General features: G+C 45.0%; 1 protein-coding gene across 1 annotated transcript in view; it reads left to right on the forward strand.

Moving 5' to 3' along the window:
• The window catches only part of RHOT1 (ras homolog family member T1), a 90,977-nt gene extending 81,928 nt beyond the window's left edge, over positions 1–9,049 (forward strand). The window contains exon 19 of the mRNA XM_042914890.1: positions 9,004–9,049. Within this exon, the coding sequence (XP_042770824.1) occupies positions 9,004–9,034 (31 nt within the window). The 3' untranslated portion in view covers positions 9,035–9,049. The remainder of the gene's footprint in view (positions 1–9,003) is intronic.
• Positions 9,050–13,231: the final 4,182 nt, after the last annotated feature.

Genomic DNA, 13,231 nt, shown 5'->3' on the forward strand with positions numbered 1-13,231 from the left:
TTTTAAATGTTTTTATTTATTTTTGAGACAGAGAGACACAGAGCATGAGCAGGGAAGGGGCAGAGAGAGAGGGAGATCCAGAATCTGAAGCAGGCTCCAGGCTCTGAGCTGTCAGCACAGAGCCCGACGCGGGGCTCGAACTCACAGACTGTGAGATCATGACCTGAGCTGAAGTCAGATGCTTAACCAACTGAGCCACCCAGGCGCCCCCCGCATTTAAGTTTTTTTTTTTTTTTTAAGTTTTTATTTATTTATTTGGTGGGGGAGAGAGAGAGCATGAGCAGGGGAGGGGCAGAATCCCAAGCAGGCTCCTCATTATCAGTGCAGAGCCCAGCGCAGGGTTCGATCCCATGAACCATGAGATCATGACCTGAGCTGAAATCAGGAGTTAGATGCTCAACTGACTGAGTCAGCCAGGTGCCCCATAAGTTTCCTTTTTTAAGTAGTCTCAACACCCAACATGGGGCTCAAACTCATGACTCTGAGATCAAGAGTCACATGTTGTACTGTTGAGCCAGCCAGGTGCCCCTAAAATTGTTCTCTTAATTTCATTTTCAGATTATTCACTGCTAGTATATAGACATGCAATTGATTTTTATATATTTACCTTATATCCTACAACTGAGCTCTAATAGTTGTGTGTATGTGTGTCTGTCTGTCTGTATTCCTTAAGCTCTTCTATACATAAGATCATGTCATCTGTGTATAGAGATAGTTTTACTTCTTCCTTTTCAACCTAGGTTCCTTCTATTTATTTTTCTTTCTTAATTGCCCTGGCTAGAACCACTGTACAATATTAAATAAAAGTGATGAGCAGACATCTTTGTCTTATTCCTGGCCTTGGGGGGGAAATATTTCATCTTTTCAGCATTAAGTAGGTTATTAGCTGCAGGTTCTTTATAGATGCCCTTTATCGGATTGAATAAATACACTTGTATTCTTTGTTGAGTGTTATTATTATGAAAGATGGTTGGGTTTTGTCAAATCCCTTTTCTTATCTATTGAATAATATTTTGGGTTTTATCCTTTATTCTGTTAATATGATGTTTACATCATTTTTTTTTAAGTTTGAGAGAGAGCCGTGGGGAGGGGCAGAGAGAGAGGGAGACGGAATCCCAAGCAGGCTCCATGCTGTCAGCACAAAGCCTCCTGCTGTCAACAGGCCTCCATCCCACAAACCATGAGATCCATGACCTAAGCTGACATCAGGAGTTGGACACTCAACCAACTGAGCCACCCAAGCACCCCTTACATTGATTTTTGTAGGTTGAACCAATATTGCAATTCTGGGATAAATCCTACTTACTTAACATGATGGGATTTGTATATAAAAAGGACTTTAGGTTGGCTTCAGTTTGCTAGTATTTTGTTGAGGGTGTTTGTATCTATAAGATAAGGCCGATTGATCTGTAGTTTTCTTGTGATATTTTTATCTGGCTTGGGTACCAGAGTATTACTGGCCTCACAGAATAATTTGGGAAGTGTTCCATCCTCTACTCTTTTTTGGAACAGTTTGTGAAAGAGTGGTTTTCCTATTTTGTCTTGAATCCACTCTAATCAGGCTTTTTGCCTGCACTATTGTGCCGAAACTGCTCTTGTCAAGATTTCCAATGACCTCCACATCGCCAATTCAATGGTCCGTTCTCAGCCATCATCTTAAACTCATCAGCATCATTTGATACATTTTCTTCTTGAAATACTCTTTTCTTGACTTCCGTACTTCCGTGGTTTTCTTTCTGTATCATTGACCACTCTTTGTGAATCTCCTTTGCTAGATTCTCCTCCTTTATCAGATTTTTAATAAAGGGACCACAGGCCTTGACATTTTTCTCTGTCTTTTTTCAGACTTTTGGTGATTTCATCTGCTCTCCTGAATTTAAACACCAATTATGTGCTGAAGATTCCCAAATTTGGAGCCTATATCTGTCTCTGGATTTATATGTCTCCTGCCTAGTAGACATCTTAATGGGGATTTTGAATGTACATCTCAAACTTATCACGTCCAAAACAAAACTTTTGATTTGTCCCACGAAAACCTGCTGTCCCACCATCTTCCCCATCATATTCAGTGCAACTTCATCCTTCCAACTGCTCAGACCAAAAATCTTGAGTCATCCTTTTTGGCTCCTTTCTTTCTCTTATTCCCTACCCATTCCATTAGCAAATCCTGTGTGGACCACCTTCAGAATAACCAGAGTCTGAGCACTTCTCACCACCTCTGTGAATAGATTATCACCCTGGTCTTTCTCCAGCTGGGATTGTTGGAATAGGCTTCTCACTGGTCTCCCTCCTTCTCTCTTTGTTGGCAGTCTATTCTCAACGTGGAAACCACGCAGGAGTTTTTGTCATGCATAGATGTTGAGTTTTATCAGATGATTTTCTACATCTGTTGAGATGATCATTGTGCTGTTGTCTGGGTCGTTTTGTTTTGGTCTGTCAATGTGGTAAATTACATTGATTTGCAAATGTTAAACCAACTTTGCATTCCTCAGATTAACCCCATTTGGTCATGTGTATCCCCCTTTACATATATATTACATTTGATTTGCCGAAATTGCAAGAAAGTTTGAATCTATGATCATAAAGGATATTGGTATGTCATTTTCTTTTCTTATAATTTTTTTCTGGTTTTGGTGTCCAGGTAATGCTGGCCTCATAGAATTAGTTAAAAAGTGTTCCCTCCTCTTCAGTTATCCGGAAAAAATTGTGCAGAATTGGTATTTACTTTTAACCCATCTTTTTTTCTTTTCTTTTTTTTTTTTTTTTTTAAGATTTTACTTTTAAGTAACCTCTACATCCAATGTGGGGCTTGAACTCACAACCCCAAGATCAAGCGTTGCATGCTCCACCGACTGAGCCAACCAGGTGCCCCTTAACCTATTTTTTATTTAAAGTAACTTTCTTGTTGGGGCGCCGGGGTGGCTCAGTCGGTTAAGTGTCCGACTTCAGCTCAGGTCATGATCTCGCAGTTTGTGGGTTCGGGCCCCGTGTCGGGCTCTATGCTGACAGCTCGGAGCCTGGAGCCTGTTTCAGATTCTGTGTCTCCCTCTCTCTCTGACCCTCCCCCGTTCATGCTCTGTCTCTCTCTGTCTCAAAAATAAATAAACGTTAAAAAATTTTTTTTAATAAATAAAGTTTCTTGTAGATGGCATATAGTTAAATTGTGGTTGTTGTTGTTTTATATCCAGTCTTTTTTATATCTAGTCTTTTAGTGCTTGCTTTAGGATTTATAGTGTATAGCGTTAGCTTATCTCCATCTACCTTCAAGTGATATTATACCACTTTACGTACTATATTAAAATCTGTGGACAATACAGATAAAAGAGATTAAGAGGTACAAACTTCCAGATATAAAGTAAATAAATCACAGAGAGGACAAGTACAGCACAGAGAATATAGTCAGTAAGATTGTAAAAACATCCTATGGTGACAGATGATGACTACGCATATCATGGTGAGCGCTGAGTATTGTAGAGAATTGTTCAGTCATTATTTTGTATAATCACATTCTATGTTAATTATACTTCAGTACTAAGAAAAAGAAACAACAACAAACAATAAAAACTTGTAACTGTGTATTTCTGTTTCTCCTGTCCTGGCCTTAGGGCTACTATTGTCGTATATCTTATTCTCAAATATGTTATATGCCCCATGATTCAGTGTTACTATTTTTGTTTTAAGACATTCATTATCTCTGGGGCGCCTGGGTGGCTCAGTCGGTTGAGCGTCCGACTTCGGCTCAGGTCACGATCTCGCGGTTTGTGAGTTCGAGCCCTGCGTTGGGCTCTGTGCCGGCAGCTCAGAGCCTGGAGCCTGCTTCAGATTCTGTGTCTCCTCTCCCTGCCCATCCCCGCTTGTGCTCTGTCTCTCTCTGTCTCTCAAAAATAAATAAATAAATATAAAAAAAAAATTTAAAAAAGAAATTCATTATCTCTTAAAGATATGTATAATTATATATATTAAGATTTTATTTAAAAAATTTTTAACATTCATTTATTTTGAGAGAGAGTGCATGAGTGAGTGGGGGAGGGGTAGAGAGAGAGGGAGAGAGAGGATCTGAAGCAGGTTCCACGCTCTCAGCGCAGAGCTTGATGCGGGGCTCAAACCCATGAACTGTGAGATCACGACCTGAGCTGAAATCAAGAGTTGGAAGCTCAACCGACTGAGCCACCCAGGCGCCCCTATTTATTTAAGTAATCTCTATGCCCAACGTGGGCCCCGAACTCACGATCCCGAGATCAAGAGTCACAGGCTCTACTGACTGAGCCAGCCAGGCATCCCTCCTAAAGACATTTAAATTAAAAAATAAATAAATAAATAAAAGACAGAGGGGCGCCTGGGTGGCTCAGTCGGTTACGTGTCCAACTTCGGCTCAGGTCATGACCACGAGGTGCATGAGTTCCAGCCCCGCATTAGGCTCTGTGCTGACAGCTAAGGGCCTGGAGCCAGCTTTGGAATCTGTGACTCCCTCTCTCTCTGTCTCTTTCCCACTCACACTCTGTCTCTCAAAAAATAAATATATGTTAAAAAAAAAAAAAAGAGAGACACATACTTAAGTACCCATCTATTTTTTCTGGTGTTCTTTGTTCCTCTGTATAGAGCCAGATTTCTCTCTGATATCATTTTCCTTCTGCCTAAAGTTCTTCTTTCACCATTTCCTATAGTGCAGGCCTGCTGGTGGTGACTTCTTCCAGCTATTATACGTCTGGAAAGTATCTCACTTTCATTGTTTAAAGCCATGTCACTAGGTGCAGAATTCCAGGGTCACAGCACCTTAAAGATCTTGCTCCACTGCCTTCTAGCTTACGTCGTGGGTGGCGATAAACATGCTGTCATCTTATCTTGGTTTCCATGTGTCTAAAGTGTCTTCCCCTCAGGCTGCTTTTATGATTTTTCTCTTTATCACGGGTTTTAATCAATTTGATTAAGAAGTGCTTTTGTGGGGCGCCTGGGTGGCTCAGTCGGTTGAGCGTCCGACTTCAGCTCAGGTCACGATCTCGGGGTCCGTGAGTTCGAGCCCCGCGTCGGGCTCTGGGCTGATGGCTCAGAGCCTGGAGCCTGCTTCCGATTCTGTGTCTCCCTCTCTCTCTGCGCCTCCCCCGTTCATGCTCTGTCTCAAAAATAAATAAATGTTAAAAAAAAAAAGAAATTTAAAAAAAAAGAAAATTAATTAAAAAAAAGTGCTTTTGTGTATTTGTCTTCATGTTTCTTGCACTTGGGGTTCATTGAAGTTCTTGCATCTGTGTGTTTATAGATTTCATCAGGTCTAGAAAATTGTTGACCATTATTCCTTCCTATATATTTTTTTTCCTCTCCCTCTTCTTCCTGGGACTTCAAACATACATAAACATAAGCTATCAGGCTGCTCACTGTCCCACTGCTCACTGATACTCCATTAATTTTTTTTTAGTCTTTTTCTCTCTCTGTATTTCATTTTAAATAGCTCCTATTACTGTGTCTTCAAGTTCACTAATCTTTTCCTTCTGTTAATCTTTTTCTTTAATTTCTATTTATCTATTTATTTTGAGAGAGAGAGAGAGAGGCAGAGACAGAGAATCCCAAGCAGGCTCCACTCTGTCAGCACGAAGCCCGACGCGGGGGCTCAATCCCACGAACGTGAGATCATGACCTGAGCTGAAATTAAGAGTTGGACGTCACCCAGGCACCCCGTCTTCTGTTAATCTTATCCAGCGTATTGTTCATCTAGATATGCATGGGACTTTTCATTTCTGCACCTTCCATTTTGGTCTCTTTTATATCTTCAAAGCTCCCCATCTTCTACTTTGGCCTATCTTCAGGCTTCTGTCAACATAACAGCCAGAGTGAGCCTATTAAAATGTAACATCCTACTCCTTGGCTCAGAACTTTTCAGGGGCTTCTCATCTTATTCAGATAAAAAGTCATATTTTTAAAATGACTTAAAAAAAAAAAACAACAAGTTAGAGAGGGAGGGAGCCAAACCATAAGAGACTCTTAAAAACTGAGAATAAACTGAGGGTTGATGGGGGGGGGGGGGTGGGAGGGAGGGGAAAGTGGGTGATGGGCATCGAGGAGGGCACCTGTTGGGATGAGCACTGGGTGTTGTATGGAAACCAATTTGACAATAAATTTCGTATTATTAATTAATTAATTAATTAATTAAAATAAAATGACCAACAAAGCCCTATGTGACTTACTCTGACTTCATCCATTCTCTCTCTGATTTTATCTCCTCCCCTCACTCCTCTCCATCTACTCTGACATCCTTCTATTCCTGGAATATATGAGGCATGCTTCCACCCCAGGGCTTTTGCACTTGCTTTGAGCTCTGCCAGAAATGCTCATCTCCCGTATATCCACATGCTTTATCCTTCACTTCCTTGAGGGTCTTACTCAAATGTCACCACCATTAAGATCTTCCCTTCCCCCATTTTAAAAACTGCAGTCTCTTTTCATATAGGCGTTTCCTGAATCCTTGCTTTATTTTTCTCATCATCTTACACACTGCACTCTTTTATTTAATTAATTGTGCTAGTTAGTCTCAACACTGTTAGCTCTGAAAGGGCAGAATTTTCATGTGTTTCGTTCACTGCTTTACCCTCTGCTCCTAACACCGTAGTACTTGGCACATAGCAAGCACCCAGATATTTATTCAGCGAATAAATGAGAGTCTGTCAGTACAGAGGGTGGAGGAAGAGTTTAATAAAAAGGGAGAAAGGGGCCCTTGGGTGGCTCAGCCAGTTAAGCGACCCGCTTTTAAGTTCAGCTCAGGTCATGATCTCACGGTTTGTTAGTTCAAGCCCCACATCGACAGCAGGGAGCCTGCTTGGGATTCTCTGTCCCTCTCTCTCTGTCCCTCCCCTGCTCATTCTCTCTCTCTCTCTCTCTCTCTCTCTCTCTTTCTCTCTCTCTCTTTCAAAATAAATACATAAACATTAAAAAAATAAATAATAAAAGAGGGGAAATTAACACATACTACAGGGCCGTTTCTAACGTCCTTTCTCCATATCATTCAATTCTCATAACTAAGAGGCACAGGCCCTATTATAAATATAACAGAACTTCAGCTAACGGAGTTAAAATCACACCTCTCGGGACAGTTAAGTAGCAGGACTGAGACTCAAACCAGCACCCTCTGTCAGTTGCCATGACTGAGGTTAGCGCCCAGTCAACAAGGCCTTAAGGGCTAGGCCTTAAGCTCCTTTCAACTTTGATTTCACTTGTGACCATTTCCCCCAAAGAAGGAGCAGGGTTTCTGCTGCAGGCTTGGTACAAGCAATTCCCTGATTCTGAGTTACAGCAACCTAAGAAAACTCCAGCACGGCAGAGTGAAGACACCACCTGCGGATACCCATGAGAGCCTGGGACTTATTTTTAGCCAGAATAGGAAAAGTGCCGGATATCTTCTAGGAGAGCTGGCAGCTGGCGGGCTGCTGATACAGCTGTGTTTATGTAAGCTGGTGGCAGAGGAGAGTAAGAGGGTTAGCAAGGAGGCAGGAGGTGCTGAATCCACCTGACGCTTGCTGATGCTCTGATGTCCAGTGCCTTTCGCTGGAAAGTTGCGAGTCAACCGTTACCGCTGAGGAGAGAGGGTCCCGCAGATCCTTTGGAGACTGCAGAGAACATGGGAGCCCCTGACTCCCCCGAGTCAGCATTTGTTGAAGCGGTCCCTTACAAGATCTCTCCCCTAGTTCCTGGCCTCTTCCTGCTCTATTATCCAGGAATAAATAAGAACAGAAGTGCATTCAAATAGTGCATCTATAAAGCACGGCAGTTCATCTGATTCTGCCTGTACTGCTCAGACGTGCCAGGTGAAAGCAATCTCCAATACCTCATCCTACAGAAGTTGTCAAATAGTGGGCTCCCGTTTTCTCATGGGGGCAGCAGAACAAAGTTCTTTTTTTAAAGACATTTTTAAATATTTATTTAGTTTTAAGAGAGAGGGTGAGCAGGGGAGGGGCAGAGAGAGAGGGGGACGTAATATCCGAAGCAGAATCCATGTTGACAGCAGAGAGCCTGATGCGGGGCTCGAACTCACGAACCACGAGATCGTGACCTGAGCTGAAGTCAGACCCTTAACCAAGTGAACCACCCAGACGCTCCAGAACAAAGCTCTTAAAGGAGTCATCTGTGGGCTCTTCTTAAGAATCAAGGTCGAAACTTTTTCTAGTAGGGATTTTGTTTTTACGTTGAGTTATGAAAATTTTCAAATATAAACAAAAGCAAAGCAAATAGTGTAATGAACCCTCATGTATCCCTCATCCAGCTTTAACAGTTAACATAGCCAGCCTTGTTTCATCTGTGCCCCCACCCACTCTGAAATTATTTTTCAGTAAATCCCAGACAGCACATCATTTCATCTGAAACTATTTCAGTGTATACCTCTGAAGTATGGGTAATCTATAAAAAATAAACAACCACAATACTGTCTTCACACTTCAAAAATGATGAACAATTTCTTAAAATCAAATATACAGGGTTAGAGTTCCCAAATCGTCTAAACAAGCTTCCCCCCACCTCCCCTCGCTTTGTTTAAATCAGTATCTCAAAAAAGGTTCATCTCTTTCCTCTCTTCTTGGCAATTTATTGCTGAAGAAAGCAGGTCATTTTTCCTATAGAGCTTTCCACAGTCTGGATTTTTCTGATCGCATTCCCCATGGTGCTGTTCAACATATTCCTGTATAAATTTATTAATTTGTTAGCTGTCAATTTGGTTCCTGTAAATTGGTGGTTAGGTCCAGAGATTTGATGAGGCTCAGGTTCAATTCCGTGGCAAAAAATGTATCATAGGTTGCAGTGCCTGGCTGGCTCAGTCGGCAGAGCATGTGACTCTTGATCTCAGGGTCATGGGTTTAAGCTCCGCATTGGGTGTAGAGATTCCTTTAAAGAATACCTCAAGGTCATGCTGTGTACTTGTGTCGGAAGCAGCAAACGTCTGGGGTTTGTGTGTGTGTGTGAGATTGTTAGCAGCCTGGAATCATTGCCTCGACCCCATTAATTGACTGATGCCTCATGAATTTTCAGGAACAAATGTGGCTGCAGTGGCTGTCTCTGAGTAATGCATTCAGAAGAGCCTTTCCTGGAGAAGGTGTTGTTTGTCATTTCCGAGTCATGAAGACAGGCTTGGGAAACTGCGCTGGAGGCTGCGCTATGGCGCTGATCCGGGGCGCTTTAGGGAAACCGGCTTCTTGTGTTTGGTCAGCTCCGTGCGGTGTTATGACGGTCTTCCCCACTAGAGGACACTGTGGCTCCAGGACTTCACGTGATTCCTGGTCAGAGTTGTAACCTGGAGGCCCAGAGAAGAAGGCCAAACCTTTGGTGTGCATTTATTAGGCACCAACTGTGTGCCTCCTCGTCAAAGGGAGAGACGAAAGAGGTCAAACGCAAAGTTCTGCGCCATTGTTTCCCCAGGTAGTCTCCTCGTATTTTCCTTTAAAAATAAACAGAAGTGATTCTCCGTCTGTTGAAACCATGTAAGCCCCCACAGGGCGGCTGCCTCCTGCTGTAAACAGCAAATTTGGTTATGTGGCCTTGGATTTTTTTTTTTTTTTAAACAACTGCAGTATATGGGCTTTTTGGAATGTGAATGTATCCAAGAAAGATGCCAAAGTGTATTCATCTCTGAAATAATTTATTCATCTATTCAACACCATGTATTGAGTATCCAGGGGGAAAAGGGAAGGAAAAAGGATGCTTACTTACTGAGAGCTACTCTGTGCCAGGCACTGTCCCATCCTTTTTATCTACATCCTACCAAGATGTGTCATATTAGCCTCATTTAAATACAAGGAAACTGAGTCTTAGGGAGTCTAAGTGAACTAACTTGGTGAAGGTTATCCTGCCAGATGCAAATGAAAGGCTGTGAATAAGTATGTCTGTTTTCCACTTAAACCCCTAGATACCACGCTGACAGCATGATACTAGAAAATAGAGAAAGCGAGGAGGTCACAAAGGCATGCTGTTCTTACGGAGGTCACCATGTAATACAGAAGTTACAGGTCCCCTATTAAGTGGGCACCCTCACCACCTGCAGTCTGCTGCTGCTGTGATGCTGTCCATCTGCAGGGAGGGGACCCACTGACCACCAGAGCAACAGGGCATCACTGGGGCTCCGCAGGAGCTGTGTTGACTGCCCACCCACCTCACCACATCTGCCCCACGACCCAGGCTTGTGGAGGCATCTGCGTGACTCACACCGTGACCACCAACCCACCGGGATATGTAGGAAAACCACGACAGAGGTAGCCTGCAGTTTTCATGGAGGAAGACGCAGGCAGACACGTGCATTATCAGGCAAAGGCAACGAGTTCGTGAAAATTCTGTGCTAATGTAGCCAATAATTTAAGATGCCCTTCCAGTTATTCATATTTTCAAACCCACTTAACCACCCCAGCCCCCAGCCTCATCCCTATTGCTTTGTAGTTCTGTGCCGGGAGCACAGCTGAACTCACATCGTAAGAGCCCAAGCTGTGTAATTGACTAAATGCAGTCAAATACATTAAGGAAAGAGAATGACAGCTGGCAGCTGGGAAAATGAACTAACTGGCTTAAGCTGGGGAAGAAGATACAGGTGGCAGGTGTCTAAAGAAACACAGGAGTGCTTGGAGAGGCCCAATCCCGAAGGCCACTTCAACCTCAGGCAATCACAGCTGCAAGGTTCTGGGAAGAGGACGAGAGCGTGGGTGTGCTTTAAGCCACCACCCTCCTCCAAATGAGCCCTAGGATAATGAATGAGCCATCAGCCAGCGCCTTTGCTCTCTGAGGAAAGGACCTCCCCCTGCAGACCGTCCCTCTGCAAATACAATTGTGCCCCAGGAACCATCTGGCAAATGTGCCCGTTCCTTCAGCATTTCTGGTATTTCCCTGACTTGCAGCCCCCTTTTCTTGGATATAAATTGTTGCGGCAAGCCAAACCAGCAGAATGCTTACGGTGCTTCGGAGGTTTTCCCCGAGCCTGGTTAACGCCATGGTTCGCAGCCTGTGAGGCTGCTCACAGCTAACGGAGGTCTTGGACGCATGCATTTTTTTCTGCACTGTTCTTGTGTGCTTGGGAGGATGCAGAGTGGGCATGTGAGCTGCAGACCACAGCTGCAGCAACCAGATTGAGCGCATTTCCGTTGCAGGACGTCCTTCACGGAGAAGGGACAGGTTAACTCCATCTCTCTGCAGAGGACTTGGACTGCTCCCCAAGGAGCCACGACAGGCTGCCACAGCTGTAGGACAGATCATGTGCTCTGGCCACACACGGGAGGATGCCCAGCAACCCTGACTGCCAGCCTCCGGGCCCCATTTTGCACAGGGCCGCGTTCCTCTTCTGACCCGGCCTGATGGTGGGTCACCGGAAAAATTGTGGGTCACCTTAGGACCACTTGAGCCAGCCCCCAATTTCCAGCCTGCTTCACCGATTCTAGTTCGGAGAACAGATAAAGGCAGGGGATGGAAGGAGATACTCTTGTCAGTCTCTCACATCCTTGCTGTTGTGCCTCATGGACAGGGGGGGCCAGGCTGAGCCATTAATCGCAAGCCCCTCACCCCCATCCAGGGAGTGCTGGATCGTTCCAAAGGGGTGGGAGATTTGCAGTCAATGCAAAGACTCTCAGAATGTCCCCATCACCTAACAACGAGGAGGCAGTTTCCATGCAGATGTACACCTTCCTGCCTTAGTACGTGCAGTACCCTCCAACCTGCACACATCAAGCCTCACCCAGCTGGCGAGCTCCTACTTGGTCTTTTAAGATCCAGCTCCAGCATCACCCCTTTGGGCCCCCTTTCTGCCAACCGCATACTTGGCGGACATCTCTACTCAGTACCTATCACACCGTACCTGTAGGTGTTTTTAGCGTGTCTTCTCCACCTGTCTTACTGCTCACTGTGGGCAGAGACTACGTCTCATTCATCTCCGTGTCTACAGTTTCCATCTGCAAAGATGTTTATAGGCACCGTTTTGGAATAGAAAGTTGGACATCATGGCATTCCAAGATGGATTCTCCTACTGCAGTCTCTTAGTCCCCAGGGTCACATGGCTAAACAGTGACGGAGTTTGGACAAGAACCCAGGTCTGTTGACTCCTGGGCCTACTCGAAGTACTTAGGAATCACATCTTGATCTGTATTTCCCCCTTCCAGCCTGGCTGGGGAGCAAACACAGTTCTGGGTGAGTGGCAGGAAGAAGGGTCCAAATGACCTAAGTGTATTTCAGGGCTGGGGGAGAGGTCACAGCTCATCTAGTCCGACCTCTGCATTTACAGGCCTACGGGGTTGAGGTGCTTTGGTCAAGGTCATGCAGCAAGCTGATGGCAGAGCGAGAATGAGGATGCAGGTCTCCTAATCCCCAGAAGAGGGGAGACTTACCCTCCCACCCCAGAGAGGCGATGGCCAAGCCCTCCAGTCCAGCGGCTATCCAAGGGGTAGGTTCCTGGAGTCCTCGACTCTTCTGGGCCTTTCTCTCCTTCTCCTGGTGGCACAGCACTTAAGTAGGGTGCGTTCTGCATAAATAATAAAGAACGCTTCCCTTCCAGGGAGGAAGGCCGCGTCTGGGCAGGCAGTGTGACAGATGGTATTTACAATGTGTGCGGAGAAGTTCTCACACAGCCTCACTTGGGCTGTGCGGCTGAGAAATGGAGGAGGCAGATCTGAGTGCCCACCGTCTCACTCCCCTGCCCGGCGTCCCAGGCGGCTGCTGCCGCTGCTGTGTCCCCATCATCAGAAAGCCTGCCTCGTGGGCCCCAAGACATTCTTCACTGCAGCCCCTCACCGGAGTAGGTGCCGGGTTAATGACATTCTTTCCCTGAGGAGGCCGAGAAGTCCCCATGAGGCCAGAGGCCAGGCAGACTTCCCAGGAATTCTGACCCCTGGCTTGCCTTCTTTGGCCTGGAGAAGTATAAATAGGACAGGTTTATTCACTGAGCAAATACTTTTTGAGAGCTTTCCATATGCCAGGAACCGTTCTAGGAGTCACAGACACTGCTGTAAGCCAACAAAACCAAGTCCTTGCCCTCATGGATTGTACACTCGAGTGGAAAGGCTCACCATGGGCCTCGTGGCAGTTTCTTAATGTCTCTTCCTCTCCACACAGCTCGATGGACACCTCATAGGAGCCCGGCACTGTGCAGTGGTGAATGAAAGCAAACCATTCCCCTCCTTCTGGGAGGAGTTTGCACATATAATTTTACAAAAAACAAAGCAGACAGACCAGTGGCTTTTTCTCTAAAGCCAAAGACACCCCCCGATGCATACCAGCCCGCAACTAAACA

Source organism: Panthera leo, chromosome E1 (genome assembly GCF_018350215.1).
Source record: "Panthera leo isolate Ple1 chromosome E1, P.leo_Ple1_pat1.1, whole genome shotgun sequence".
NCBI classification, from domain to species: domain Eukaryota; kingdom Metazoa; phylum Chordata; class Mammalia; order Carnivora; family Felidae; genus Panthera; species Panthera leo.